This window comes from Coregonus clupeaformis, unplaced genomic scaffold (genome assembly GCF_020615455.1).
Source record: "Coregonus clupeaformis isolate EN_2021a unplaced genomic scaffold, ASM2061545v1 scaf0124, whole genome shotgun sequence".
Lineage (NCBI taxonomy): Eukaryota > Metazoa > Chordata > Actinopteri > Salmoniformes > Salmonidae > Coregonus > Coregonus clupeaformis.
Window position 1 is genome coordinate 242,167 of NW_025533579.1, and position 26,891 is coordinate 269,057.

A 26,891-nucleotide genomic window follows, 5' to 3' on the forward strand; every position below is an offset into this window, starting at 1 on the left:
ATAGGCTACTTGTTGCATTAGTGTGAAACTGCAGCCCGCAATTCGGGGCATTCCTACATGTGGGCATTCCTGCATCTACCGTCTACCAGTCATCCCTGCCTCCCGCTAGCACAGCAGGCGGTAGGCTGGGGCGACACTGGGGTACTTGCTAGCTTGATAGTTAACGACATCGTGTGCTTGCTAGTTAGCTAGTTAGCACCCGGTGTCGCCTTCTGCCTGCTGTGTAACGGAGTCCTCCTTAGGACAGCTGGCTCCCTTACAAAAAATATTGCAGTTTTAAAACTGCAGTAAAAGTGCAGTAACTGCAGTCGACTGTGGTATTCTGGACGCAGTAATTGCAGAATAACTGCAGTGTACTGCAGTTGAACTACAGTTATACTGCACTGTAACTGCAGTTACACTGCATAATTACTGCAGTAAAAAAAAAACGGTATTATTTTGGACGCAGTATTTGCAGCATACTGCACTCTGAATGCAATTTTTTTTGTAAGGGGAAAGTTAGCACACAGTGTCCTTCGCTCCCGCCTGCCGAACACCTGCCCTCGCCATCGTTAACAGAACAGCGGGAAAACAGTGCCCAACAGACAGGCGCGAGGGACACTGTCTACCGGTGTACAGCTAGCTAGCTACCATTGTCCCCCCACCCCTTCTTCTGTGGGGTTTATAGGCTGTTGGCATCCAACATTATGTGCATTAACAGCACCTACTGTAGTTGAGCACCCCAGCCTCCCGCCTGTCCTAACTTAAAAATTGACCAATAGAAGTATAAAGAGTGGATCCTGCAGATGCAGGAATGCCCACATGCAGGAACGGCCTGAATTGCAGGCTGCGATTGCACCCTTCTCACTTGTTGTGGGAGAAGAGGAGGATGCAGCGGAAAATAGTGATAGTAGGCTTTGTAACGTATGTTTCTGAAACATGGAGTCCTTATTTGCCTATGTGAAGAATAAACGGAATGAAAGAGAGTACAGGGAGGAAAAACCGACATGTAAATCGCCTATATGGGTCTCCCCAGTGAGCAGAAAAAAAAAATATGTAGACCTCCATCGGCATCCGACGGTGCTCACTGGGTAATTTATACACATTGGCTACTGAGAGGGAAAAGGTAGGTGCTGCTCTTGGCTCATATTTTCAAGACCTAAGCTATTAATGACTTGAGTCAAGTGTGATATTTGTCAGCATGAAGCTGAGTGACTCACTCATACACTAGTTTCGTGGCTTTCGTTCAAAATAAATACGTTATACTATAATGCAGAGTTACCGACACATTCTTTTTGATCATCTTTAATAAATAACATTTTCGACCAAGTTAAACTGCTTATGTTGTGTGTGTGTGTGTGTGTGTGTGTGTGTGTGTGTGTGTGTGTGTGTGTGTGTGTGTGTGTGTGTTTGTGTGTAAGGTAGACTGATAGCCTATCTAGTGTTAAGTTGCGTCAATTCAAATCTGGTATTAGGAACAAAAGAGGTCAATACACGTCTTCTAAAATAGACTAGTATTTTAATTAATGCACACCACTTCAATGGTAAATATGATGTTCTTATATACGGCAGGCAGGGGCGGTGTGTTCAATAGGGCGATATGGGCGACGCACTGCCAAACGGGAAAAGGAAGGGATTTTTTTTCTAATCAATTATATCACGGCAACAGTAGTTATCAGTGTTGTAATCTAGACGTCTGATCTGCCACAGTGCCACTAAATGTCCAATCAGGCTAAAGTCGTGCTTCAAATGGCCCCCCCCCCTTTTGGGGCGATTTCAGTCAGGTTGAAAATCGCCCAGAAGTCTGTCATAGACTCCCATGTAAAATCTATTTTTTTCAAATATCAGAGCTTTCAATACAATCTCTATGGGTTTCTGAGGGCTTGCACTTACGCGCTTTCGTCATACGTAACATATAACCATGAACGTAACTAAGAAAAGAGCGGGTAGCAGCGTCAATCAATTCACTACTTCTATCAAAATGGCTAGGCTTCAGTGCAACTCGATTGTGTCTTTGAAAGAAGTTCCTTTTTGTCGGCGAACAAATGAAGATAAATTAGCACGAAACAATTAGGACCTCCCAGACCAAATTTAATAATTCAACAGGTTTCTACTAAAGGGGGAAGTCCTACACCCGAGGATTTTCCAAAAATTGGTACGAACGAAAAACCTGGCTAGCAGGCTGCGATGTAGCTAATGCAGTCTTCTACTACCCCCTGCTTACTCTTTCACCCTGAAGGCGGCACGGCAGACAGCACCGCTTGGACAGCGACTGGTGTGTAACGGACATGCACCATCTTTCAGGAAAGATTAAGAAACATGAGCTGTCAAAGACCCACATGGATAGCTGTTTGAGATTGTCTGCTTTGGGGAGAGTGAACATTCCCACTCAACTGGATGAGGGATACAGGCTAGCTGTCCGCCGCCACAACGATGAGGTTAGTGTTGATAATCACAAGTTTACTGGAGAACTGAAACTGACAAGGCTGACAAGATAGGACCCTTTTGTCCATTGTTATTGGATAGGAACAGAACTTATAACCAGCTCCTGACCTAAATAGATCTTAGCACAACATTTTACTCAACATATCATATTCCATATTCACTATAACAAATATATTTACTACGACATTAGCAAGAACCGCCACATCCTCAGCCGGCTAATCCAGTGTGTGAAGTTTTGCGGAGTGTTTGAGTTAGCTTTGCGAGGCAAAGATGAAACTGAGGGCTCCACCAACCCTGGTAAGCCAACACTTTTGAGATCAGTCAATAAATGCTTCTGGTATTGACTTATATGCTGCCCCTGTCTTCATGTTGTTGCTGGACATATCTTTTTTAAAATGTGTGTAGGTCACCTAAATCATCAGAAAAATTGCCCCCCCTGAGAATTTTTTCAGGAGCCGCGACTGACGGCAGGGCAGACAGAGAACTAAGCCATTGTTATGAGTTCTTCTTAAAATACTCTGACAGAGATAGTTCCCCGCTCCCTGCTGGCCAATCAGAGTAGAGACTGAGCGTGGTTTAGACTTACTCAGCCAATCCGTTGGCGCACAGGCTGGTCCCAGACCCTTGGCGCTCCACTGTTGCCAGGCATAAGTTGTTATCATAACAACCTGTAGATTCATCACCCATAGACACCGTTCCACTGTACTCTATGCACCTACGTTCAAGGACGGTTCACAGATCACAAAGAAGCAGTGTAGTCTAGTATTTTGAGACACAAGTTCTTATCTCATCCTACCCCCTAACGTTCCTCACATGAATCACAGCTTGTTATGTGAAACAATTCATATCAGTACAGTACAAACCTTCTATGTTTAATCACCAATGCATTCCTTCTAAGCTATTCATCACATCCAGATCCAGTTATGAGAAAATAGATCCCCACACTAGGCTACAGAACATATTGTATCCTAATGTTGAAAGGCTGCCGATGTATTGATTGTGTATGTCATGGTGGATAGGTATAAGAAATATCAGGACAATGTGGGGTTCTATTTTCTCATAATTGGATCTGTATGTGATGAATAGCTTAGAAGGAATGCATTAATGATAAGCATAGGTTTGTACTATACTGATATAAATTGTTTCACATAACAGGCTGTGATTCATGTAAGGAACGTTAGGGGGTAGGACAGATAAGACTTGTATTTCTTACAGATACGAACACTGCCTCTTTGTTGTCTGTGAACCGTTGTCTGTGAACCGTCCTTGGACGTAGGTACGTACAGTCTTTTGGGTGCTAACTCCACAGGTTGTTATGATAAAAACGTATGCCTGGCAACAGTGTGCAACAAGGGAGCGCCAAGGGGCTGGGACCAGCCGGTGCGCCAACGGATAGGTTGGGCAAGTCTAAACCACGCCCAACCTCTACCCTGATAGGCCCAACAGAGAGTGGGAACTAAAAACTGTCAGGGTATTTACGGAAGGATTTGTAATGAGGAAGTCAGTTCTCTGTCTGCCCTGCGTGGTATTTCAGTGAGCCCGTATACGAACCATCATACTTATCATACATACATTTTGCATATCATAAATTTAGCTTGGATTGAATATCTCTTGATTATGTTTTCTCTTATTCCAATACCAGATTTGAATTACGCAATTTCTAACAACAACTTCTCTCTTCAATTATGAATCATTAATTAACTCTCCAGACGGTAGGCTACATGTTCTCTTGTATTCAGACCGGACATCAGACCGAGCACTGGGCGCCGTGGCATGGATGACTTTCAGCAAACCAATCCAAACCAATCTCAGGCTGTGTAGACTAATACTGTAAAGGATATATAGCTACATTTACTTTAGAACAAAAATATAGGCTATTATAATGAGTTAGACCTGAGTTAGGCCTATAGAAATAGAATACCCAAATCTATATCTGTCTATAACACACAGCACTCATCGCTGGCCATTGCTGACTGTATTTAGCGTCCTAAAATCACCACATAAAATCACATAAAAATCCCCTAACCTCAAAAATGTTATCAACAGAAGCACAATTAACAGATCTCTGAAAACTTCAAAATATTATCTGCCCAACTATAGTGTTGTCATAGCGGGAATACTAATCTAGACCTATAAATCCTAATTGTTGGAAATGACACGGGAATGCAGATGGGAGACTCATGATCAGAATACCAGGCAGGCAGCCATTGCGAGTGTAGTTTACCAGTCAAATTGGCAGTGTTAGAGGTTCCAAACTCGTCCTATTCATTCTATTTCTATAGTACATCCACCACCACAGAGTGGCAGTAGCTAGTTTTGGTCACAGTCACACACACACATACATTGTTAACACCAAAGAAGAGATTTACATTTCCGGATTTCCGTCGATGTCACTTTTGTCACCAAAGAAGTTACGGGTTCACTTTCACCACGTGTTCAACCAGGTACATTTGTGTTTTTTAAAAGAGTTGTATCATATTTGATTTACGTAGCTAGCGCTACTTTCGTTAGGTAGCCAGCTAGCTACCTAGCTAGCTAGACTATTTGGATGAACTATCACATGTTATGTAGCCACTAGCCAGCCAGCTAGCTAGTTATCCCAACATTGATCACACGTGTGCAGGTATGTCCGAAAAAGTGAACGTGTGTTTTCATATGCACGTATTTTGCTAATATAATTATGGTAGCTAGTTAACGTTACCTAGCTGCTAAAGTTCATGCCTATCCATGCTTTCACATTTAGGAAACAATGGATAAACGTTAATATTGTCTTTCTGTTACAGATAGAGAAAATAGGTTATGCTGCATCCACCATGCTGGGGACTTCGACATCCACTGAACAGGGGGCAATTAAGAATCCCGTATTGCTTGAATTGTCTCGAACATCCCCTCTTTTATTTGAAGAAACTCCTGAATTAATCTCATCAGTGGCACCTGATACAGTCGAGGGATGTAAAAAAGACAAAAAGAAGAAGAAAAAGACTAAAGCACTATCTGAAAGGGGACCAGAAGAACCGGCAATTGAGCATAATCAAAAGGAGGTTCACCAATTGACAGTAAAGAAAAGGGGTAAAGAACCTAAACATAAAGAGCAAACAGTGACCGAGCTGGAAGTGGTGGAGAAAGAGAGGAAGAAACGTAAAAAGGGAAAGGAAGAGAATCAACTAAATGTTGTTGAAGATGAAATGGAGGTACCAGATCCTGAGGAACAAACTGGAGGGAAAACGAAGAAAAAGTCAAAGAATCTTCAAACACAACAGGTGGGAGAGGATGGAGTGACTGCTGATGAGGAGAATATGAGTAGCAGGAAGAAAAAGAAAAAACATAATGACATTGAGCCAGAAGGGGGGATAGATCGGGACCTCTCAAAGCCTGCAGTAGATGTTTCAGCAGTAACAGTGCCAGATGAGGCCAGAAAGAGTAAGAAGAAGCACAAGAACAGACAAACAGATCTTGAAGAGGGAGCGGAAAGCTGTCAGACAGTTTCAAGAACAGCAGATGATGCAGAAATCATAGAACTGCACACTGAAACGGTCAAGAGAGGTAAAGATGTGGTAACTGAGGTAGAGGAGAACGTAAACGAGAGGAGGAAACGGAAGAAGAAAAAACTCAGAGAGAGTCAACTGAACGATTGTCCAGATAAAGCAGACCTTCCAGGTATAAAAGAACAAACTGAAAGAAAATTGAAGTCAAAGAGGCCGAAAACGGATGGAGGGTCTGCAGCTGTGCAGGGCAGCGGGAGAAAAAAAGAACACAGCAGAGAGTCAGACAAGGGAATGGACAGTGTCCACTCTCAGTCTGCAGTAGATGTTTTGGATTTAACCGTTCCAAATGACAACAGGACTCATGATGCTGGAACAAACGGTGAGACAGAGGAGGGCGCCCATTCAACCATGGTTGAGACAGGGACCCAACACAACAGACCCAGCCTAACGGAAGAAACTCTAAGGTGAGTAGAAAGAAACCTGGTTCACTTGTATTGAAGTGTGAATCTAGCGTATTTGTAATGAGTGATTTCCCTAGTGAACACAACCATTGACAGTAGGGCAATTCCACAGTAAGAGTGATGCTGAGACTCCGGTTTTCCATTTTAAGGTATGCCCAACAAAAACCAATGATTGAAAAGTTTAACAAACCTTACAACTCTATGCACAAGGATGACTTTTAACCATTTCCACTGAACATTTTACAAACATACATTTAGGCTACTTGTAGAACAGTGCCAATGCAAAGTTTGGTAACAGAATGACTGCACCAACACCCCATACTCATGCTGTTACCAAAATTTGCATCTGCACTGTTCTTCAAGTAAATGTGTTTTTGTAAAATTTTCTGTGGAACTTGTTAAAAGTAGTTATTGTGCATAATTGTATGGTTTGTTTCACTTTGCAATCATTGGTTTTTGTTCGACATGCATTTTAAAGTGAAAAATCTGTCTCTGCATCACTCTGTTTCCGTGGAATTGCCCAGTAGCATTTGCTGGTGAAAACCAGACCTGTTGTGAATGCTGTGTACCAGAATTTCATCTGGAACCTCTTCCTGTGCAGAGAGGAAGGCATGTCTCTCTTTCTCTGTCAACTCAGAGGTTTCAAAACAGATGTTTAGACATTTGTTAATGATTTTCTCCCCTCATTATTCTACAGTGTGGACGACTGGCAGGCTCTGAATGATCTCAAAGAGTTCATTCCCAATGTAGAGACAAAGTCAGTTGATGAGATCCGTAAGATGATAAAGTATGATCTTGATCGATTCAAGGAATTCCGAAGACAAGGTACGTTTATTCTTCAGCCACTCATGGTTCAATATTTTTGAGTGTTTATCACGGCATTATGTAACATGTAAGCAATGATATGTAAGATGTTACTGTGTTTAGAGATGTGGCTGAATGTATTATCATATGTTTTATCATTTCGAACCAATCGGTTAAGCCCCTGTGGAATCTTCTGTTGTTCCCAGGCCTTTCCCTGCGAAGTGGAAGATTCAATGCACAGGAGAACAAACGACTCGAGAGTAACGTCTATGACTTCCTGGCTCTCACTGGGATTCAGAGTGCCTCTAAGCTCTTCCATCCACAGCACTTCAAAGAGGAAGAAGCAAATATCAAGAAGTTGAAGAGTCAGCACAGATTCCATGAAAGAATAGGTACGTCGTCTTGTAGCCAGGTTAATTCGCTTAGAGAACTTTATCCAGTTTTATCCACATTACATCCCTGTTCGTCAGCATTGTCTACAATGGTCAAAAAAGTATGCTAAGGAATTTCCCAGAAAACTGATCTCACCTCTTCCTAACCTGTTGATCCAGCTGAAGGAATACCCAGGCCTTGGCATCACGTCTATATACGTGGGAGGAAAATGTTTGATGGCGGCAACTACATGGGCAGGTGAGACGGGGCTAGTTACTATAAGGAAATGACCCTAACGGTCATAAACGGCTATGACGGCTTACATTATGTTGCCTCTATATACAGTGTACGAAAGTATAGTAATATTATATTTGCATTTTCTTTAATTACAGTGTTCACAACTGTGCTATTGTTCTGATATAACCACTTTACGGTTTGCTAACATTTTGCAGACATATTGCGCCACTTTGAAAGCTTATTTCCTTGATTTCCTTACCGAAGGTTCACCAAAGAAGAACTTCACTCTTTGAAAAAACTGCAGACGTTGCACGGCAACAAGTGGGCGACGATCTCGCAGTTGACTGGCCGAAGCGAAACGGCCCTTGAGAAACGTTTTGCTCAGATGTGTAAGTCATTGGGAACTTTGGGAATTTAAAGCTGGAATCTGCATAAGGTGACACATTGCCACTGTTCGCCCCAGCGTCTTAGTTATTGTTTTTGTCTATTTGATGAAACAGAAGAGAGGATGTCCAGCATCATGGTAAAACAATTATTCTGCAGATCTATCACGCATGCAATGATGGCCAAAGGGAGAAAAAAAGTGTTTGAAGTAACTTTATAATATCCCAAACAAATGTGGCAGTTTCACTGATTACAGCTTTAATATATTGACTCTGACATCCTTGCCGAACATCCTGCTCCACTCATCTTTTTGGGAAAATGGTTGTTAGCATTGTATGACCTGGGGCAATGCTCTCGCTTTGTTTGGTGTGTATTTCTCAGCTGCAAACAGAGGAGCGTGGACCGAGGAAGAACTGAAAAGACTAATGGAAGCTGTGCGGAAGCACCTGGTGGGACAGGCAGAGCCTGGCAGTGGACCGGCCATCATTAGGAAAGACAAGCTGTACAACAACATCCCCTGGACAGATGTGGGCCAGACGGTTGAAACGCGCCACTGGTCCCAGTGTCGAGCAAAATGGTGGGTAGGGGGTTTCAGGGGTAGCTGTTACAAAACAAACCGTTCTCATTGAATTGTTTACACAAGCGTTCAGATTCAGAACTTTTGAGGCTGTATCTTTGATCCTTCTTTTCCAGGTTGACTGTTTTGAAGCACAAAATGGCATATGAACAACCAGTGTTCAGTGGAGGCACGAAATCCTTACAGGGCAAAGTGGATTTGATCAAAGTGTAAGTGTGTTGATTTCCATTCAATCTATGCAATGGTGAATCTGTTTTTTGATACTTTGTTTAAGATTTATTAGCCCAGTCTAGTGACGTTGACTTGGACCTTTCTGCACTGTCGTGATACACAGGACAAAAGGTAGAGTTTTGGTCCTGATATCTTCATGTGAAACTGTTGCATGGTGAACTTTTATTCATGTAATTTTTGACCTTTCAGGTTGAATGCAATGCAGGTGGAAGATGCTGCAGATATCGACTGGGAAGAAATTGCTCACACAATTGGGTAAGAAGTTGTTATTAAACTCAGATTATAGGTCATTTTAGACAATGTGTCATGGATTACCTTGTTACGTTTATGGAATTTGACATTTTCTCTGATTTAAGGTTTTGTGTTGTGTTAGTATTAACTTTTAGATTGTCAAGTCTCTCAGTACAACGCTGAGATGTCATTGAATTAGATCAATGCATGACAAAGCTCTTACAAAACGTGTTCTATCTTCTAGGAGTGTGGAATGCAACAGTGCATGTCAGTGTGATGTATGTGTGTTGTAATGCAGTGCTATGTGCTAACATTTGTATTTGATCTTATCCTTTAAGGGATGTTACTCCTCGCTACGTACAGACGCATTACTACATACTAAAAGTAGCCAAAGTTCCGTTGTGGGAGAGCAGGTCCTTCTGTGGTAGGTGTAAGCTACTGTTATATACACACTAGCCTCTTCTATTATTTTTAAAGGAGTAGGGCAGACCCACTCCTTTTGTCATTCTTGTTTATTGGACAGGATAGAAAGAGAGAAGTAGATTGGAGGATTGAGCACTAGAGCAGTGGGTCAGATTCAAACCCATGCTCACAGCAGTAGTACACAGTACCTGTGAGCCCGAGGCAGCGGCTTAGACCACTGTACCACCCCAGGCGACCACACAATATTCTCTATCGCTAGGTTTTTAGCATTTCATTAGAATAGTTACATGTGAATCACTATGATCAGTGACGACATAAAGGGAGAGGAAATGTCGCTAGGTCCCCCTTGACCGTACTGTTTAAATATAATGATGCTTTGGGGAAGAGTGCTTTGATTTTGTCCCAAATCACACCTATTCCCTATAAAGCGCACTCCATTTGACAATGGGCCCTGGTAAAAAATAGTATACTATATAGGGACTAGGGTGCCATTTGGCACGCACCTTGTTTGCTGGAACCACTTACTGATTTAATTTCTGTATTTTCTTTTCAGAGATCATTGACTTCCTCAACAGTAGAGTTCTCCCCAAGTTTGAAGAGAGACTGAAAGTTCTGATAAAATCAGGAGAGGTGGTGTCCAGAAACGATCCACAAGAGCTCTTCCTACTCTCTGAGATCTTTGATAATGAGGAGGACAGCAACTACTACAGTGAGGTTGAGAACAGTTGATGAATACACAAAGCACACATGGATCTGGCTCAAGGAGGCTCAATGCCCCACTGGGTGGGTGGGTGGGGGGGATAGCAGTGTGCCCCTCTCTGTCACACAATTAAGGATTCGGCTCATTCATGGAGGTGGTTAATAACGATTAACTTTTGGGTTTCTGTAAGACATTACAATGTCGTCACCCCCATAACGATTCACTTTGATTTAATGCATTCTAGGGGATTTGGTGAATACTCTGGTAACCAGCTGTATAATTGTTTTGTTCTGTATTGTGTGTTTGCAAATCTCTTAACAGGTTACATTTTTATCGAATCCCCTTTTATTTATTTGAATAAATGTCTCATTGGTTCTAGTTGCGCTGTCATGATTGGCTGGTCTTCATCCAATGCGAGCATTTTTTAATGAAAATCACTAAATCAAAACCTCTTAGCTATTGACTGCTATTAACATAGCTGACAACTGGTGTAGAGCGTCATACATGTTATTTAGTTTTGTGAATATATTTGACTGCTTCCAGTTGTGCTTTGTTGATATTTTTCTGTTTCCGTCCACTGTCAGCATGTTTGATGGACATGACATACCCTTTGAGTCGTGATGGAAACCCAGTCTGCACAAGAAACAGGAATATCTGAACCCGGCATGCTACAGAAGTGAAGAAATCCTTGTCCCATTTATTACAGATGTAGTAACGTACTGCTAAAGATACATGGGCTAACAGTATTAGCGTAGAAGGAAAGGAAATAACTAAACTGTGTAGTGTGGATTACATGAAGATTTTCTCTCTCCAAGAAAACCCTAAGATCAAAACAGCGTCAAGAGAGTATATTATCCATCACAAATTGGTACCCAGTCTAACAGTTGAAAGGGGATACCTAGTTAGTTGCACAAATGAGTCAAGTAGAAGCTTTGGGTGAAGTTGCCCCTAGGGGAAACCTCACCCTGGAGGGGTTCAGACACACAGACCAGCCATGGCCCGTTCAAGGGGATCACTGCTCCAGTACCCATGGTCCCAGCCCAAGAACCAGCCAGTGAACGTGGGAGGCTCATGCCCTTGCTTTAACTTCACTATGGGCGTACTGCTGTCCCGCTTGGTAGGGTCTGTCTCTATGTAACGAACGGCTGACCACAGAACAGGCAGTAGGCAAGAGGAGAGAAAGAACAGTTCATTTCATGAAACGGCACATTTAAGTTCCCTGCGGCACTTTTATCAGGTAATTATGTGATCTTGTTTTATAACCACCATTGCTTACCTGAGGCCATACCCTCGGTCTTCTCCTCCTCATGAGCTTCATCACCGATCCAAACAAAGATCTGAAGGGTATATGGAAAATGTTTAGCGAATCAACAGGTGTGCATTATTCGCAAAAAACATGAGGCACTTTCAGTAGGATAGAACGTTCAGATCGAAATATGCTATGCAGAACAAACATGCCCCTCTGACATGTGGAATAAAGAATCGCGTTGGCTCTATTTATGGCATTTCTACAACGTTCGGCTACTGAACGTGGCTCTGGTTGCACCTTGACAATCCCTCTACTAGTCACCTGTTCCCAGGTGTCCAAGAGCATGACATCATCTGGGGCCAGGTCTTCTTGTGTCATCTCCCCAGGCACCTCTTCAATCTGTGGAAATAGTATTGTGGCATTTTGACAACGGGCCAGGTCAGTGCACATTCCGGAGGACAAGGAAATGGTTTCCCACACTGTTACGTAAAAAAATGTGGATCAAAGGCTATTTCATTAGCAGAGGAAACTGAATTTGTCCAAATGGATATTCAAATAATGTAAACAGGAATGCAGCAAAGTAAGCTGGAAAATGCTATACTATAGTTATAAAAGAAGGGCAGACTCACAATGAACTGGCCAGTTTTGTTGGAGCAGGCAAACAGGCGTGGTGGATGAACGTCCATTTTGTTTTTCAGTCTGGCTGAGGTATGGTAGTCCGCTTTACCTCCCAGAGCATCCCAAAAGTCATCTTGACACACAAACACATACATACAATTGTGGATCTGGAAGAATATGGAGCGGATGAATAAGCTTTGTCTTGTATCCTCATAAGTAACATTCTGTGGCTAATGGCTAAACACCATTTCCTAGTGAATTTGACTGCTGACAGGATTTCCCTATGTACCTGCTTCTTCACCTTCATCCAGCTCTGAGGCCGAGACCCCTAGAAGGTCACTTAGCTTTTGAGCTCCATGCTTCTCACTGTCACTTGTCCCCTTTCCCACCCATATGAAGGAGGATGCCGGGGTCACCAGCACAAAGGCATCGTTGGAGTTCAGATTTGAGGCAGCAGCATCAACCTTGAGTGGAGAGAGGAAGAGAGGAGGCAGTGAAAAATACTGTACACTGGAGGTACTAACTACAGTTCTGCAGTAGCAAACGGACTGTAGTCAGCTTCACCAACAAACTGACCATACATCACAAGGGCTGGCTACTCCACTCTATCTACTGGGGTATATTAGTGTACACCGTAGCAAAGACATTTTGTAATGAACTAACAAGCCTTTCTTATTGGACAAGTTCAGGTTAGTCCTTCCCTGTTTCGGCTTGTTTGCTTCCTTTATTGAGCTCTTCCCACCTCACCTTCCATCTCCTGTTACTCACCTCTATGGCGCGTGTGCAGCCAGCAGCATTGGACCGCACCTGGAACAGCTGTGTGTCTGCAGCGTGGGCCTGGCCACCCTCTCTGGAGGTACCACCCTGGTGCACTACCATCGGCTTCCCCCCGAAAAGACTCATGAGGTGGGCGGGCTCCTTACCCTGGATCACCCGCACCTTCAACACGGTAGAAACAGACAGATCGAAAATCATAGTGTCATATACCTGGCTTTAAACCTAACCTTCCCTCATTTCATTTTACAGACCAATGCTCTGACCCTGTTGATATCCATGACCATGGAAAGGTATTCATATAGATCCAGCATCTGCAGACAAAAAAACTGACTAATATTGTTCAATTCTGTAATCCAGAGCATCTTGATTAAACATTATCTGGACCGTATAATCCGGGCCAGACTGCGATAAATCAAAACGATCCAGTCACCTGTACTGCCCCTCCTCCCAACTCGTCATCCAGCTGAGCAGCCAAGATGGCAGAGGCTCCAATTTCATCCTGGCTAGAATCCACTCCTTGCCTGTGGAAAATAGTACTATTCAAGTGCTATTCACATACAGTTGTGCTTATGTTATGTCATACAGTATATAGTTGGTTCAGATGTGTCTAATACAGTATGTAGCAAAAGCCCTGGTGCTCATAAATGATGAAGCCGACTGTACCGATACAGGGGCGATAGCAGTTTTTGCTGTAAGACTGTGTAATAACACATAGTAAAGCTTCCTGCGGTCGCTTACAGAAGGATAATCTCCATGGTCTTTACCACATGTAGATGACCTGTCCGTTACGGCCTCCATGCTGGTAGTTGTAGAGGATGATGTAGCTGTCTCCTCCATAGAATCGTCCATAGGTGGAGGGCTCCACAGGCACCTTGTCAGCTCCCTCAATACGCCAGATCTACGGAGGTTAACAGGTAAATACAGCTCTTACTAGTAGTAGTCCATTAATGGAAAAGGGTCCATGAATGGAAAAAGGTAACACCCCTTGCAGCTCTTTTCTCAAAGGCTTGTTTCTGAGATTGTGACACCTTTTTTTGTGGGTGTGCAGGCCCGCAGTCGTAACCCTTAGGGGCTGTATGTATCCCTTTACTGAGGACACATGACTACCCTAAACCTTGACACATAATATTTAAGGGTAACTACCATCTACCACATATGGTGTTTACTCAGAAAACCCCAGTATCCCCCCAAAAAAACATTTTCCTCACCTGCTTCTCTCCATTCCCCTCGTCCACCATCCCATGCTGAGCCGCCATGGCGTCCGAGTGATGGAGAGTGGAGGCATCGAAGGGCACCTTCTTGATCTTGGCGATTTTGTTGGACACGTAGGCTGTTCCCAACCCCACTGTATGGTCCGCGTCACGCCAGATTTTGAAGAACTGCTTGAACAGAGGGGTCTCCCCATTCTCAGGTAGGATCTGGACCTGGGTGTGCTTCGGGTAGCCCATCTTTGTGATAAACTGTTCGGCAGCACTCATCACCGCACTTCTCTCCTCTTTGTTAGCAGCCTTACCTGTTTTTATTCAAAATAAACTCATGATTAAACTGCAAAGGCAGAAGAACTAAGTGAGTGATTACTTCCAGGCACAACAGTATTGAAAAGTAGTGTCTAATCTAAAGGAAGATTAAAGCTTGGGGTTTTACAGTCAAAAGAAGTCAGACCAGCCGCTACAAAGAAACCAATACCTTTCCAGACAAAGATCATGCCATTGGGGCCATTGTCCAGGATAAAGCAGTCATTTGACTCCAGGGCATTCTGTGAAAACGGGTTCTCTGATGCTACCATATCCATGCCCATATCCCCACTGGCATTAGATACCTTTGGGGAAAACATTTCAATTTAATATTTGTATTTGAAGGTCTGCTCAAAAACTGCTTATTACATAATAGTTAATGATTAAATTGTTTATTTCGAAAATTGATCTGACCTTGTATAATTTCGCCAGCTTCCTATTGGACACGTCTGTATTTGTGTCATCTGTATTTGCCTCAGGCAAATCGGGTTTGGGTCCAAGAATCTGGAACGAGACAACGAGAGTCAGGCATCTCACAGCGAATGATCACCAATATGTTAAAAGGTAACTAACTATAGATGTTTATTGGGAGCATATAAACAGTTGCATGACTTTGAAGTGTATAGAAATGAACCATTGTTTCCGTCCCTTACTCCTCAGTGAAAGACTCACCTCCAGCATCTTCTCACGTTCTGCCCCCTCGTCACATATGTACAACTCAGCCCGTCCACATCGCTCGTTGTCACGGATATCCTTTGACACCTGAGTGGCCTTCAGCTTCTCAAAGTGATTGGCCTTGGAACCACACCATTGATAAATCTCCTGTAATACGACGAGTGAAGATTATCAGTACAGTGGACCAAGTGTAGTACTGTAACTCTAACTCCTCTGCCTGTTGACTATGTTAAAGTATAGCTCAACGTATACAAATGAGCTTTTAAATTATTCATGACCAAAACAATATTGGTTTCAAAGTAGATTGCTTACAATAACAGCTTGCTAACAACATGGGCAATTACTATACAGTCTTAGCCTACAGTGTACAAAGACAATTCCACTAAATTAATTCAGTAATATAGATAAATAGATTGCTGTAGAAACTCTGTTATAGATTTCAGTGAACTTACTTTGCCCAGGTCGAGGATAAAGATGTCTCCCTGGTTGAAGCTGTCCCAACTGACTGCTACCTCTGTGGCTCGAACCACATGCCGACCCCTGACCTGGAGCACACGCTGCACCTTCACCTCATTGGACACCACATGCTTGAACCCTGAAGCCACACCCCCTTTCTAAGGTAAAGATTGGGAAGATAATCAATAAGATAAGTGGAGGAGTTCTTGAGATAAGTAAATACATATAACAAACGTATTGAATGTCTTTCAACATTCCAGTAAAAAGCATGAGCTGACGCACACCCCAACATGTTGGTGGAGGTGCTGACTAACGGAATAGTAAACTGTGTCAAAATAAATAAATTATCGCATACTCTATACATACAGTATGCTCCCAACAATTTAACAGGTAAACCAACGTTTTGGCCCACAATACCTTCTACCCAGCACACAGTTCCTTCTTGAGTAGAAGGTACTGTGAACACTGAAGAAGAGACTGTGGGCCAAAACGTTGGCTTACACATTAAATTGTTGGGAGCATATGTAGACTGTGCGACTTCCTTTGTTTCTTTTTACACGTCTTTGAACATTACCATGTACTTCAGTCCAGTTTTGAAGTAGCCTGAAAATGTTCTTGACTCATAACCCTGCACCTCATGGTACTGAATAGGTTTGCCACCCAGGTAGTCATCCATTTGAATGGTAAAAATGGCTGCTGCTCCACTCTCATCTTGTGTACAGTCATCTCCTGTAGGACCAGAGAAATAATGATTGGTCACATTTCAAACATTATTTTCACAAATAATGGAATGGATTTCAATTTTAAAAGTGCATGAACACACATCACTGGACTGACATGTATAAACACTGTACAACATTTCAAGAAATAAAGTAATTCTGATCAGATCAAGTTATACCTTGCCAGAAGTGAAGGTCATACTGTAGATGCCCAGAACGTTGCTTGATGGTATTGAGAACAAGGTATGCGTCCCCTGAGTAGAACCCGCCATGCAGACTCTCTGGCACGGCCACCAGGTCCAGACTCTCAACTCTCCACACCTGGAGGCCAGGCTTCTTCCCGGCCCTCTTAAACTCAGGGTGGTACGCCATGCTATAAAGATATGGGGCGGGAAAAACTTGCCATTCAAAATTGATACCTGTCCCTAGGATAGCCTGGAATCCAGACCTGTTTTGTGCTAACATTCCACTCCTTGCCACTTCGAACTGATAGAAAGATTAAAGATAAGAGTTAGGGATCATGTGTCAAATAAGGTCTCTGTGGAGAGACACAGCAGTTAAACCAGATAAGTTCTCTAATGTTGATACAGGTCTTGATTTCACCACTCGCTCATAAATAACTTGTCTGAGCAGAGAAAGAGATGAGGGAGTGCTCTCATATCTCTAGCCAATTAGTAGCATTAGCCTCATCTTGCCCAAGGGCTTTCTCCATTATCCTCCCTCACACATGATACACTAGGCTAGTCCCCTCCCAAAACAAAGAGGAGTGAGCGAGTTCGTTTTGCATGGCCCGGTGCCCTGGCTGGGCGGAGTTCAAACATTTTAGACCATTCCATTGGCCCTTAAGTGAAATATCCACCCAACCGGGGCACCCAACCATGCAAAACACTGACCCATTGTTTCAGCTGCTGATTTATTTTTTCTTGCCTGGCTACCAATCCGCATCACTCCGTCCAAATGCCACGCCCACTAAAATGTCTTCTACACCATGACAAATAGAACAGTCAAATAAAATTTAGTATGAGTCATCAGGCAATATTGTTTGGACCCTATAATAAAACCACCTACTGTCACGACTTCCGCCGAGGCTGCCTCCCCTCCTTGTTCGGGCAGGTTTCGGCGTTTGTCGTCACCGGCTTACTAGCTGCTGCCAATCCATTTATCATCACCACACTTGTCTTGTCTAATTTATCACACAAACCTGGTCCTTATCCCCAATTAGTCATTGTATAAATGTTCCCTCTGCTTCCTTGTCTGTGTGGGTGATTGTTTGTTGTGAGCTGTGTGTAGCTCGGTTGAGCTACCCTTACCTTGTTGTTGCCAGGGTAGTATTTTCCCCTGTGCCTGAGTGTTGTTGTCACATGCTTGCGCAACTGTTTATCGACGGAATAAACTCTTTGGATGCGTATTACTCTCCTGCGCCTGACTCCTTCTATCACACGCATCACAGAATCACCCACCCGCTATGGAGTCAGCAGGAGAAGAGCGCATGCCTGGAGTTGTGGCACAGGTCCAGGAGCACTCCACGATGCTGGCCAGCTTGGGGGAAGCGATGGGTTGGGTTCTTCAGGTCGTCCAATGCCAGGAGAGGACCAGACCCGATCTGTCGAGACCAGCTGGCCAACCGGATCCAGCCACCTACACCCCAGCACCAGGAGGGATCCAGATATCTCGACCACAGGCGTTTGAGGGGACAGCGGCGCTGTGCCAGGGATTCCTCCTCCAATTGGAGCTTTACTTTGCCAGCATCAGGCCGGCACCATCGGAGCGGGAGAAAGTGTCCGTCCTCGTTTCCTGCCTCTGTGGGAAAGCCCTGGAGTGGGCCAACGTGGTGTGGAACGAGGGAGGAGCCGCGTTGGAGGACTACAGGGAGTTCGCTCACTTCTTTCTGGCGGTATTCGACCACCCACCCGAGGGTCGAAAGGCGGGTGAGCGACTGGTCCACCTGAGGCAGGGGAAGAGGACCGCGCAGGACTTCGCGTTGGAGTTCCGGACGCTGGCAGCGGGGTCCGGGTGGAATGAGCGGGCCCTGATCGACCATTTCCGGTGCCATCTGCGGCAGGACGTCCGACGGGAGCTAGCCTGCCGGGACACCATGTTGTCCTTCGATAAACTGGTGGACATGGCCATTCGGTTGGACACCCTGCTGGCAGCCAGAGGACGTCCTGGTAGGGGTCTGCCCGTTTCCACCCCGAAAGACCCGGACCTCGAGCCGATGGAGCTGGGTGGAGCCGCCGGCCGAGAGAGCGGAGGACGACAGCGACAGTGCCACTCTGGTGGCACGAAGGGACATTTCACCACACGTCTTAGTCAACGTTCTTTTGGTCCTGGAGGTGGCAGGCAGGGCACTCTCGCATCACCACAGGTATCAAACACCCACACTCGTTCAGAGCCCTCTGCTGTGCACTGTAAAATACTCATCTCCTTTCCTGAGCACATGGATGTTCCCCAGTGTAAGGCGCTAGTCGATTCAGGCGCAGCTGGGAACTTTATGGACAGGGCATTCGCACACTGTATAGGCATTCCATTGATTCCCCTATCCATTCCACGCCCCATCAGAGCACTTGATTGTCGACCATTAGGGTCCGGGTTGGTTAAGGAAGTTACTGCACCAGTCACCATGATTACCCTGGAGAATCATTGTGAGCAGGTGACTTTTACCATTATTGAGTCTCCTGCTTTCCCTGTGGTATTAGGTATCCCTTGGCTAGCACTCCACAACCCCACCTTTTCATGGCCGCAGAGGGTTCTCACGGAGTGGTCACGAGAGTGTCAGGGTAGGTGTCTAGGTGTTTCCGTTGGTGCAACCACGGTGGAAAGTCCAGACAGTACCTCCACTGTGCGCATTCCCCCTGAATAGCTAGATCTGGCGCAAGCGTTCTCGAAAACGCAGGCTATTAAATTACCACCTCATCGGGCGGGGGATTGTGCAATAAACCTCTGGGTAGACGCTGTACCTCCCAGGAGTCATATACAGTGGGGGAAAAAAGTATTTAGTCAGCCACCAATTGTGCAAGTTCTCCCACTTAAAAAGATGAGAGAGGCCTGTAATTTTCATCATAGGTACACGTCAACTATGACAGACAAAATGAGAAAAAAAATCCAGAAAATCACATTGTAGGATTTTGTATGAATTTTTTGCAAATGATGGTGGAAAATAAGTATTTGGTCACCTACAAACAAGCAAGATTTCTGGCTCTCACAGACCTGTAACTTCTTTTTTAAGAGGCTCCTCTGTCCTCCAATCGTTACCTGTATTAATGGCACCTGTTTGAACTTGTTATCAGTATAAAAGACACCTGTCCACAACCTCAAACAGTCACACTCCAAACTCCACTATGGCCAAGAACAAAGAGCTGTCAAAGGACACCAGAAACAAAATTGTAGACCTGCACCAGGCTGGGAAGACTGAATCTGCAATAGGTAAGCAGCTTGGTTTGAAGAAATCAACTGTGGGAGCAATTATTAGGAAATGGAAGACATACAAGACCACTGATAATCTCCCTCGATCTGGGGCTCCACGCAAGATCTCACCCCGTGGGGGTCAAAATGATCACAAGAACGGTGAGCAAAAATCCCAGAACCACACGGGGGGACCTAGTGAATGACCTGCAGAGAGCTGGGACCAAAGTAACAAAGCCTACCATCAGTAACACACTACGCCGCCAGGGACTCAAATAATGCAGTGCCAGACGTGTCCCCCTGCTTAAGCCAGTACATGTCCAGGCCCGTCTGAAGTTTGCTAGAGTGCATTTGGATGATCCAAAAGAGGATTGGGAGAATGTCATATGGTCAGATGAAACCAAAATATTACTTTTTGGTAAAAACTCAACTCGTCGTGTTTGGAGGACAAAGAATGCTGAGTTGCATCCAAAGAACACCATACCTAATGTGAAGCATGGGGGTGGAAACATCATGCTTTGGGGCTGTTTTTCTGCAAAGGGACCAGGACGACTGATCCGTGTAAAGGAAAGAATGAATGGGGCCATGTATCGTGAGATTTTGAGTGAAAACCTCCTTCTATCAGCAAGGGCATTGAAGATGAAACGTGGCTGGGTCTTTCAGCATGACAAAGATCCCAAACACACCGCCCGGGCAACGAAGGAGTGGCTTCGTAAGAAGCATTTCAAGGTCCTGGAGTGGCCTAGCCAGTCTCCAGATCTCAACCCCATAGAAAATCTTTGGAGGGGAGTTGAAAGTCCGTGTTGCCCAGCGACAGCCCCAAAACATCACTGCTCTAGAGGAGATCTGCATGGAGGAATGGGCCATAATACCAGCAACAGTGTGTGAAAACCTTGTGAAGACTTACAGAAAACGTTTGACCTGTGTCATTGCCAACAAAGGGTATATAACAAAGTACTGAGAAACTTTTGTTATTGACCAAATACTTATTTTCCACCATAATTTGCAAATAAATTCATTAAAAATCCTACAATGTGATTTTCTGGATTTTTTTTCCTCATTTTGTCTGTCATAGTTGACGTGTACCTATGATGAAAATTACAGGCCTCTCTCATCTTTTTAAGTGGGAGAACTTGCACAATTGGTGGCTGACTAAAGACTTTTTTTCCGCACTGTATACCCTTTGTTGGCAATGACACAGGTCAAACGTTTTCTGTAAGTCTTCACAAGGTTTTCACACACTGTTGCTGGTATTTTGGCCCATTCCTCCATGCAGATCTCCTCTAGAGCAGTGATGTTTTGGGGCTGTCGCTGGGCAACACGGACTTTCAACTCCCTCCAAAGATTTTCTATGGGGTTGAGATCTGGAGACTGGCTAGGCCACTCTAGGACCTTGAAATGCTTCTTACGAAGCCACTCCTTCGTTGCCCGGGCGGTGTGTTTGGGATCATTGTCATGCTGAAAGACCCAGCCACGTTTCATCTTCAATGCCCTTGCTGATGGAAGGAGGTTTTCACTCACAATCTCACGATACATGGCCCCATTCATTCTTTCCTTTACACGGATCAGTCGTCCTGGTCCCTTTGCAGAAAAACAGCCCCAAAGCATGATGTTTCCACCCCATGCTTCACAGTAGGTATGGTGTTCTTTGGATGCAACTCAGCATTCTTTGTCCTCCAAACACGACGAGTTGAGTTTTTACCAAAAAGTTATATTTTGGTTTCATCTGACCATATGACATTCTCCCAATCCTCTTCTGGATCATCCAAATGCACTCTAGCAAACTTCAGACGGGCCTGGACATTTTTGCTCACCGTTCTTGTGATCATTTTGACCCCACGGGGTGAGATCTTGCGTGGAGCCCCAGATCGAGGGAGATTATCAGTGGTCTTGTATGTCTTCCATTTCCTAATAATTGCTCCCACAGTTGATTTCTTCAAACCAAGCTGCTTACCTATTGCAGATTCAGTCTTCCCAGCCTGGTGCAGGTCTACAATTTTGTTTCTGGTGTCCTTTGACAGCTCTTTGGTCTTGGCCATAGTGGAGTTTGGAGTGTGACTGTTTGAGGTTGTGGACAGGTGTCTTTTATACTGATAACAAGTTCAAACAGGTGCCATTAATACAGGTAACGAGTGGAGGACAGAGGAGCCTCTTAAAGAAGAAGTTACAGGTCTGTGAGAGCCAGAAATCTTGCTTGTTTGTAGGTGACCAAATACTTATTTTCCACCATAATTTGCAAATAAATTCATTAAAAATCCTACAATGTGATTTTCTGGATTTTTTCCCCCCAATTTGTCTGTCATAGTTGACATGTACCTATGATGAAAATTACAGGCCTCTCTCATCTTTTTAAGTGGGAGAACTTGCACAATTGGTGGCTGACTAAATACATTTTTTCCCCACTGTATACCCCCCTGTCACAGGCTGAAATGGTGGCTATGGAAACATATGTCACCGAGTCCCTGCGCCAGGGGTATATACGTCCCTCCACTTCACCCGCCTCCTTGAGTTTCTTCTTTGTGAAGAAAAAGGATGGAGGTCTGCGCCCGTGCATTGATTATCGACCACTGAACAGGGAGACAATAAGATTTAGTTATCCTCTCCCCCTCATTCCTTCAGTGATTCAGTCAATGCATGGGGCGCGCTTCTTCACCAAATTAGATCTCAGGAGTGCGTACAACCTGGTGCGTATCCGAGAGGGAGATGAGTGGAAGACAGCATTCAGCACAACCACGGGGCATTATGAATACCTGGTGATGCCCTATGGTTTGATGAATGCTCCCTCCGTTTTCCAGTCCTTTGTGAACGAGGTGTTTCGGGACATGCTTGGTCGCGGTGTAGTGGTCTACATCGATGACATCCTGGTGTATTCCACTACGCGCGCCGAGCATGTGTCCCTGGTTCGCAAGGTGCTGGCCCGACTGTTGGAAAATGACCTTTATGCTAAGGCAGAGAAGTGTATGTTTTTCCAGCAGTCCATCTCCTTCCTTGGATATCGCATTTCCACCTCAGGTGTGGAGATGGAGGGAGATCGCATTTCAGCCGTGCGTAATTGGCAGACTCCAACCACAGTTAAGGATGTGCAGCGCTTCCTTGGCTTTGCCAACTATTATCGGAGGTATATCCGGGGCTTTGGCAAGGTCGCAGCTCCCATTACCTCCCTGTTGAAGGGTGGGCCGTCCCGGCTCAGCTGGTCTGCTGAGGTTGACCTGGCCTTTAGCAAACTGCGGGGTCTGTTCACCTAAGCCCCAGTACTGGCCCACCCCGATTCATCACTACCGTTCGTAGTGGAGGTGGATGCGTCCGAGGTTGGGATAGGAGCTGTCCTGTCTCAACGCTCGGGTATGCCACCCAAGCTCCGCCCCTGTACGTTATTTTCGAAGAAGCTCAGCCCGGCAGAGCAGAACTACGGCATTGGTGATCGGGAGCTGTTGGCTGTTGTTCGAGCCTTGACCGTGTGGAGGCATTGGCTCGAGGGGGGGGGCAAAACACCCTTTCCTCGTCTGGACGGACCACCGTTACCTGGAGTACATCCGGGCAGCGAGAAGGCTGAATCCTCGCCAGGCCAGGTGGGCCCTATTTTTCCCCCGGTTTGATTTCACTCTATCATACATCCCGGGTACGAAGAACGTGAAGGCAGACGCGCTGTTCCGGCTGTATGACACAGAGGAGAGGCCCAGAGACAACACTCCCATACTGCCGGCCTCCTGCATTGTAGCGGCGGTAGTATGGGCGATGGGCACAGATATAGAGCAGGTATTACGCACGGATCCCTCTCCACCTCAGTGTCCAGCTGGGCTGCAGGACGTGCCTGCTCTTATCTGTGATCGTCTGATCTACTGGGCACACACGTCACCCTCCTCTGGTCACCCAGGTATCAGCCGTACAGTGCGCTGCCTGAGTGGAAAGTACTGGTGGCCTACCTTGGCTAAGGACGTGAGGGTGTACGTCTCCTCCTGCTCGGTGTGCGCCCAGAGTAAGGCACCTAGGCACCTCCCAGCGGGTAAGCTACAACAGTTACCAGTTCCACAATGACCATGGTCTCACCTTAGCATTGATTTTCTAACTGATCTTCCCCTCTCCCAAGGTAATACCACCATCCTGGTCGTTGTGGACCGCTTCTCCAAGTCCTGCCGCCTCCTTTCTCTGCCCGGTCTCCCCACGGCCCTGCAGACTGCAGAGGCCCTGTTTACTCACGTCTTCCGGCACTACGGGGTACCAGAGGATATAGTGTCTGACCGAGGTCCCCAGTTCACGTCCAAGGTCTGGAAGGCGTTCATGGAACGTCTGGGGGTCTCGGTCAGCTTGACCTCTGGGTTACACCCCGAGAGTAATGGGCAGGTGGAACGGGTAAATCAGGACGTGGGTAGGTTCCTGCGGTCCTACTGCCAGGACCGGCCGGGGGAGTGTTCGGTGTTCTTGCCATGGGCAGAATATGCCCAGAACTCTCTCCGCCACTCCTCCACTAACCTAACGCCTTTCCAGTGTGTTCTAGGTTACCAACCGGTTCTGGCACCATGGCACCAGAGCCAGACCGAGGCTCCTGCGGTGGATGACTGGTTTCGGCGCGCAGAGGAGACGTGGGATGCTGCCCATGTTCATCTCCAACGCGCCGTGCGTCGTCAGAAGGCCAACGCTGACCGCCACCGCAGTGAGGCCCCCGTCTTTGTACCGGGGGATCGGGTCTGGCTCTCGACCCGGAATCTACCCCTCCGCCTGCCCTGCCGGACGCTGAGCCCGCAGTTTGTGGGGCCGTTTAAAGTCCTGAGGAGAGTCAACAAGGTCACATATAGGTTATTACTTCCCCCTGATTACTGTATTAACCCCTCGTTTTATGTGTCTCTCCTCAGGCCGGTGGTAGCTGGTCCGCTCCAGGAGTCTGAGGTGCGGGAGGTCCCTCCTCTGGACATCGAGGGGGCCCCTGCGTACTCGGTCCGTTCCATCCTGGATTCGAGGCGTCGGGTAGGGGGGTCTTCAGTACCTCGTGGAGTGGGAGGGGTACGGTCCGGAGGAACGGTGCTGGGTCCCGGTGAGGGATATCCTCGATCCCTCCATTACATTTACAGGATTTCCTCCATGTTACGGGATTTCCACTGTCGCCATCTGGCTCGCCCTGCTCCGCGTCCTCCTGGCCGTCGCCGGGGTCGGCGCGCTGCTGGAGCCGCGCGTGAAGGGGGGGGGGGGGTACTGTCACGACTTCCGCCGAGGCTGCCTCCCCTCCTTGTTCGGGCAGGTTTCGTCGTCACTGGCTTACTAGCTGCTGCCGATCCATTTATCATCACTCCACTTGTCCCCAATTAGTCATTGTATAAGTGTTCCCTCTGCTTCCTTGTCTGTGTGGGTGATTGTTTGTTGTGAGCTGTGTGTAGCTCGGTTGAGCTACCCTTACCTTGTTGTTGCCAGGGTAGTATTTTCCCCTGTGCCTGAGTGTTGTTGTCACATGCTTGCGCAACTGTTTATCGACGGAATAAACTCTTTGAATGCGTATTACTCTCCTGCGCCTGACTCCTTCTATCACACGCATCACACCTACTGCATGCATGATGTTCTCATGTCAGCAGATAAAAAATGGTTTTGCCCTGGTTTTATTAACAGATACTATTTATAGCCTGTGGGTTAGCCTACTTTACACTTTTCATCCATTACTTGATGGGTCAGTTTCTCTGGACACAGATTAAGCCTAGTCCTGGACTGAAAAGCACTTTAAATGGAGAATCTCCATTGAAGATGCTTCTTAGTCCAGGACTAAGCTTTGTGCAAGAAACTGGCCCTATACCACGCCCAAGGCTTATCTAGCAGTTTATAAACTGCCCAAGAAACCTCATGATTATTGTGCAAGTGAGTCATTAATCATGAGATTAAGTAATACTAGAGGGAGGGACTCATGACTACACAACATCTCATAAATTAACATTTGAGAAGATAAGGAATTCAATTAAGAAATATTTTCTCATGAGAATATAAGGAATTAATAAATGTTGTTTTACTTTGTAGAGAACAACTGTATACAATTTAAATTGTCACATTTATTCAACATCCTATTAGAACATCTTCACTTTGTTTTAACAAAAACAAAAATCCACAACATTTCATTGTTGTCTCTGACTTTCAATGAGGAAGGCAATCAAGAGAATTGGAGAACATAATAAGCGATTCTAAAGTTGTAAACATTTTAAATGTCAAAACACATCTTAATTCAAAACAAAACAGCCTACCTGATGTGCAAGTATGCAATAATAAATGAACGATTATGCTCGTCGTTAGCAGCTGGTTTGAAGAGGTTGCTCAGCGATAAGGTCACACCGCTCTTCCGTAGATTGTAAGGGGTAAGCAAGGACTGAATGGGCAACTCCCTTCTGCACCAGGTAAAGGTAACTGCCAAAATAAAGGAAACGTCAACATAAATCGTCTTAATAGGGCGTTGGGCCACCATGGCTGCGTTTAGACACAGGATTCCAATAAAAAAATTATATTAGCATCCAAAAGAAAGATCTATCAGATGTAGGAAACTAAATCCAATATGACTGGTTCCAAAATGGATTCAGGATTTTTTATTGGAATCATATAGGATTTTTTGGGTAAAAACATTTTTTTTAATAGGGATCAGAGTTATTGTATAGTTTTTTTTTTAACAGGACAGATAGATATAGAGAGGGGTACAGAAAGTAGTTAATTAAGGGCACAGACAATTGGCTGAGCTGGGGCTCAAACCCCCATCATCGAGGGGGCATATCTGGTCTGGAGCCGGGAGTTTAGACCGCTACACCAGAATCCAGCACACTGCTATGATTTTCCTATTAGATTCTTGTATATAAATTCCAATAGGATGCGCATAATCCTATAGGAGACCAATAGGACTGGTTCCCATATTTTTCTATGGGATTCTAATTGGATCCTTGTATTGGAATCCTATAGGATTTCTATACATTTTGGCGATGGGAATTGTATAGATATTTACATTACATTCTAAAGGATTTATCCTAAAAACTTAGCTATACACTATAGTTAACTTGACTGCTTAACATATGGAACACAAACTCTCCAAACATCTTAGACAATTACATTTAAAGGTGAACAGTGGACACAAGTGAACTAAACTGAACAAAATTATAAACACAACATATAAAGTGTTGGTCCCATGTTTCATGAGCT

The 26,891-nt window shown here is 45.1% G+C and overlaps 2 protein-coding genes across 3 annotated transcripts; one reads left to right on the forward strand and one right to left on the reverse strand.

Annotated features, from left to right (window-relative positions):
• The first annotated feature begins 4,782 nt into the window (after positions 1-4,782).
• On the forward strand, positions 4,783-10,408 carry LOC121548632 (transcription termination factor 1). 2 transcript variants are annotated; one of them, XM_041860151.2, is made up of 11 exons: positions 4,783-4,868; positions 5,208-6,373; positions 7,068-7,195; positions 7,381-7,566; positions 7,726-7,804; positions 8,048-8,172; positions 8,549-8,744; positions 8,861-8,953; positions 9,165-9,230; positions 9,545-9,630; positions 10,183-10,408. In XM_041860151.2, the coding sequence occupies exons 1-11, from the start codon at positions 4,812-4,814 to the stop codon at positions 10,356-10,358; spliced, it is 2,358 nt and encodes a 785-aa protein (XP_041716085.2). In that variant the 5' UTR covers positions 4,783-4,811; the 3' UTR covers positions 10,359-10,408. The 2 variants fall into 2 exon arrangements, with proteins under 2 accessions (XP_041716085.2, XP_041716093.2); XM_041860159.2 differs by lacking the exon at positions 4,783-4,868 and adding an exon at positions 4,875-5,047.
• Positions 10,409-10,978: 570 nt separating this feature from the next.
• Positions 10,979-26,034, reverse strand: LOC121548622 (gelsolin-like). The gene is made up of 16 exons (XM_041860140.2): positions 25,955-26,034; positions 16,517-16,710; positions 16,193-16,347; positions 15,615-15,776; positions 15,160-15,309; positions 14,902-14,991; positions 14,660-14,792; positions 14,182-14,486; positions 13,738-13,871; positions 13,404-13,494; positions 12,965-13,135; positions 12,486-12,660; positions 12,208-12,329; positions 11,900-11,977; positions 11,606-11,666; positions 10,979-11,474 (listed from the first exon to the last, which is right to left on the reverse strand). The coding sequence occupies exons 2-16, from the start codon at positions 16,707-16,709 to the stop codon at positions 11,305-11,307; spliced, it is 2,190 nt and encodes a 729-aa protein (XP_041716074.1). The 5' UTR covers position 16,710; positions 25,955-26,034; the 3' UTR covers positions 10,979-11,304.
• Between the last annotated feature and the right edge of the window lie 857 nt (positions 26,035-26,891).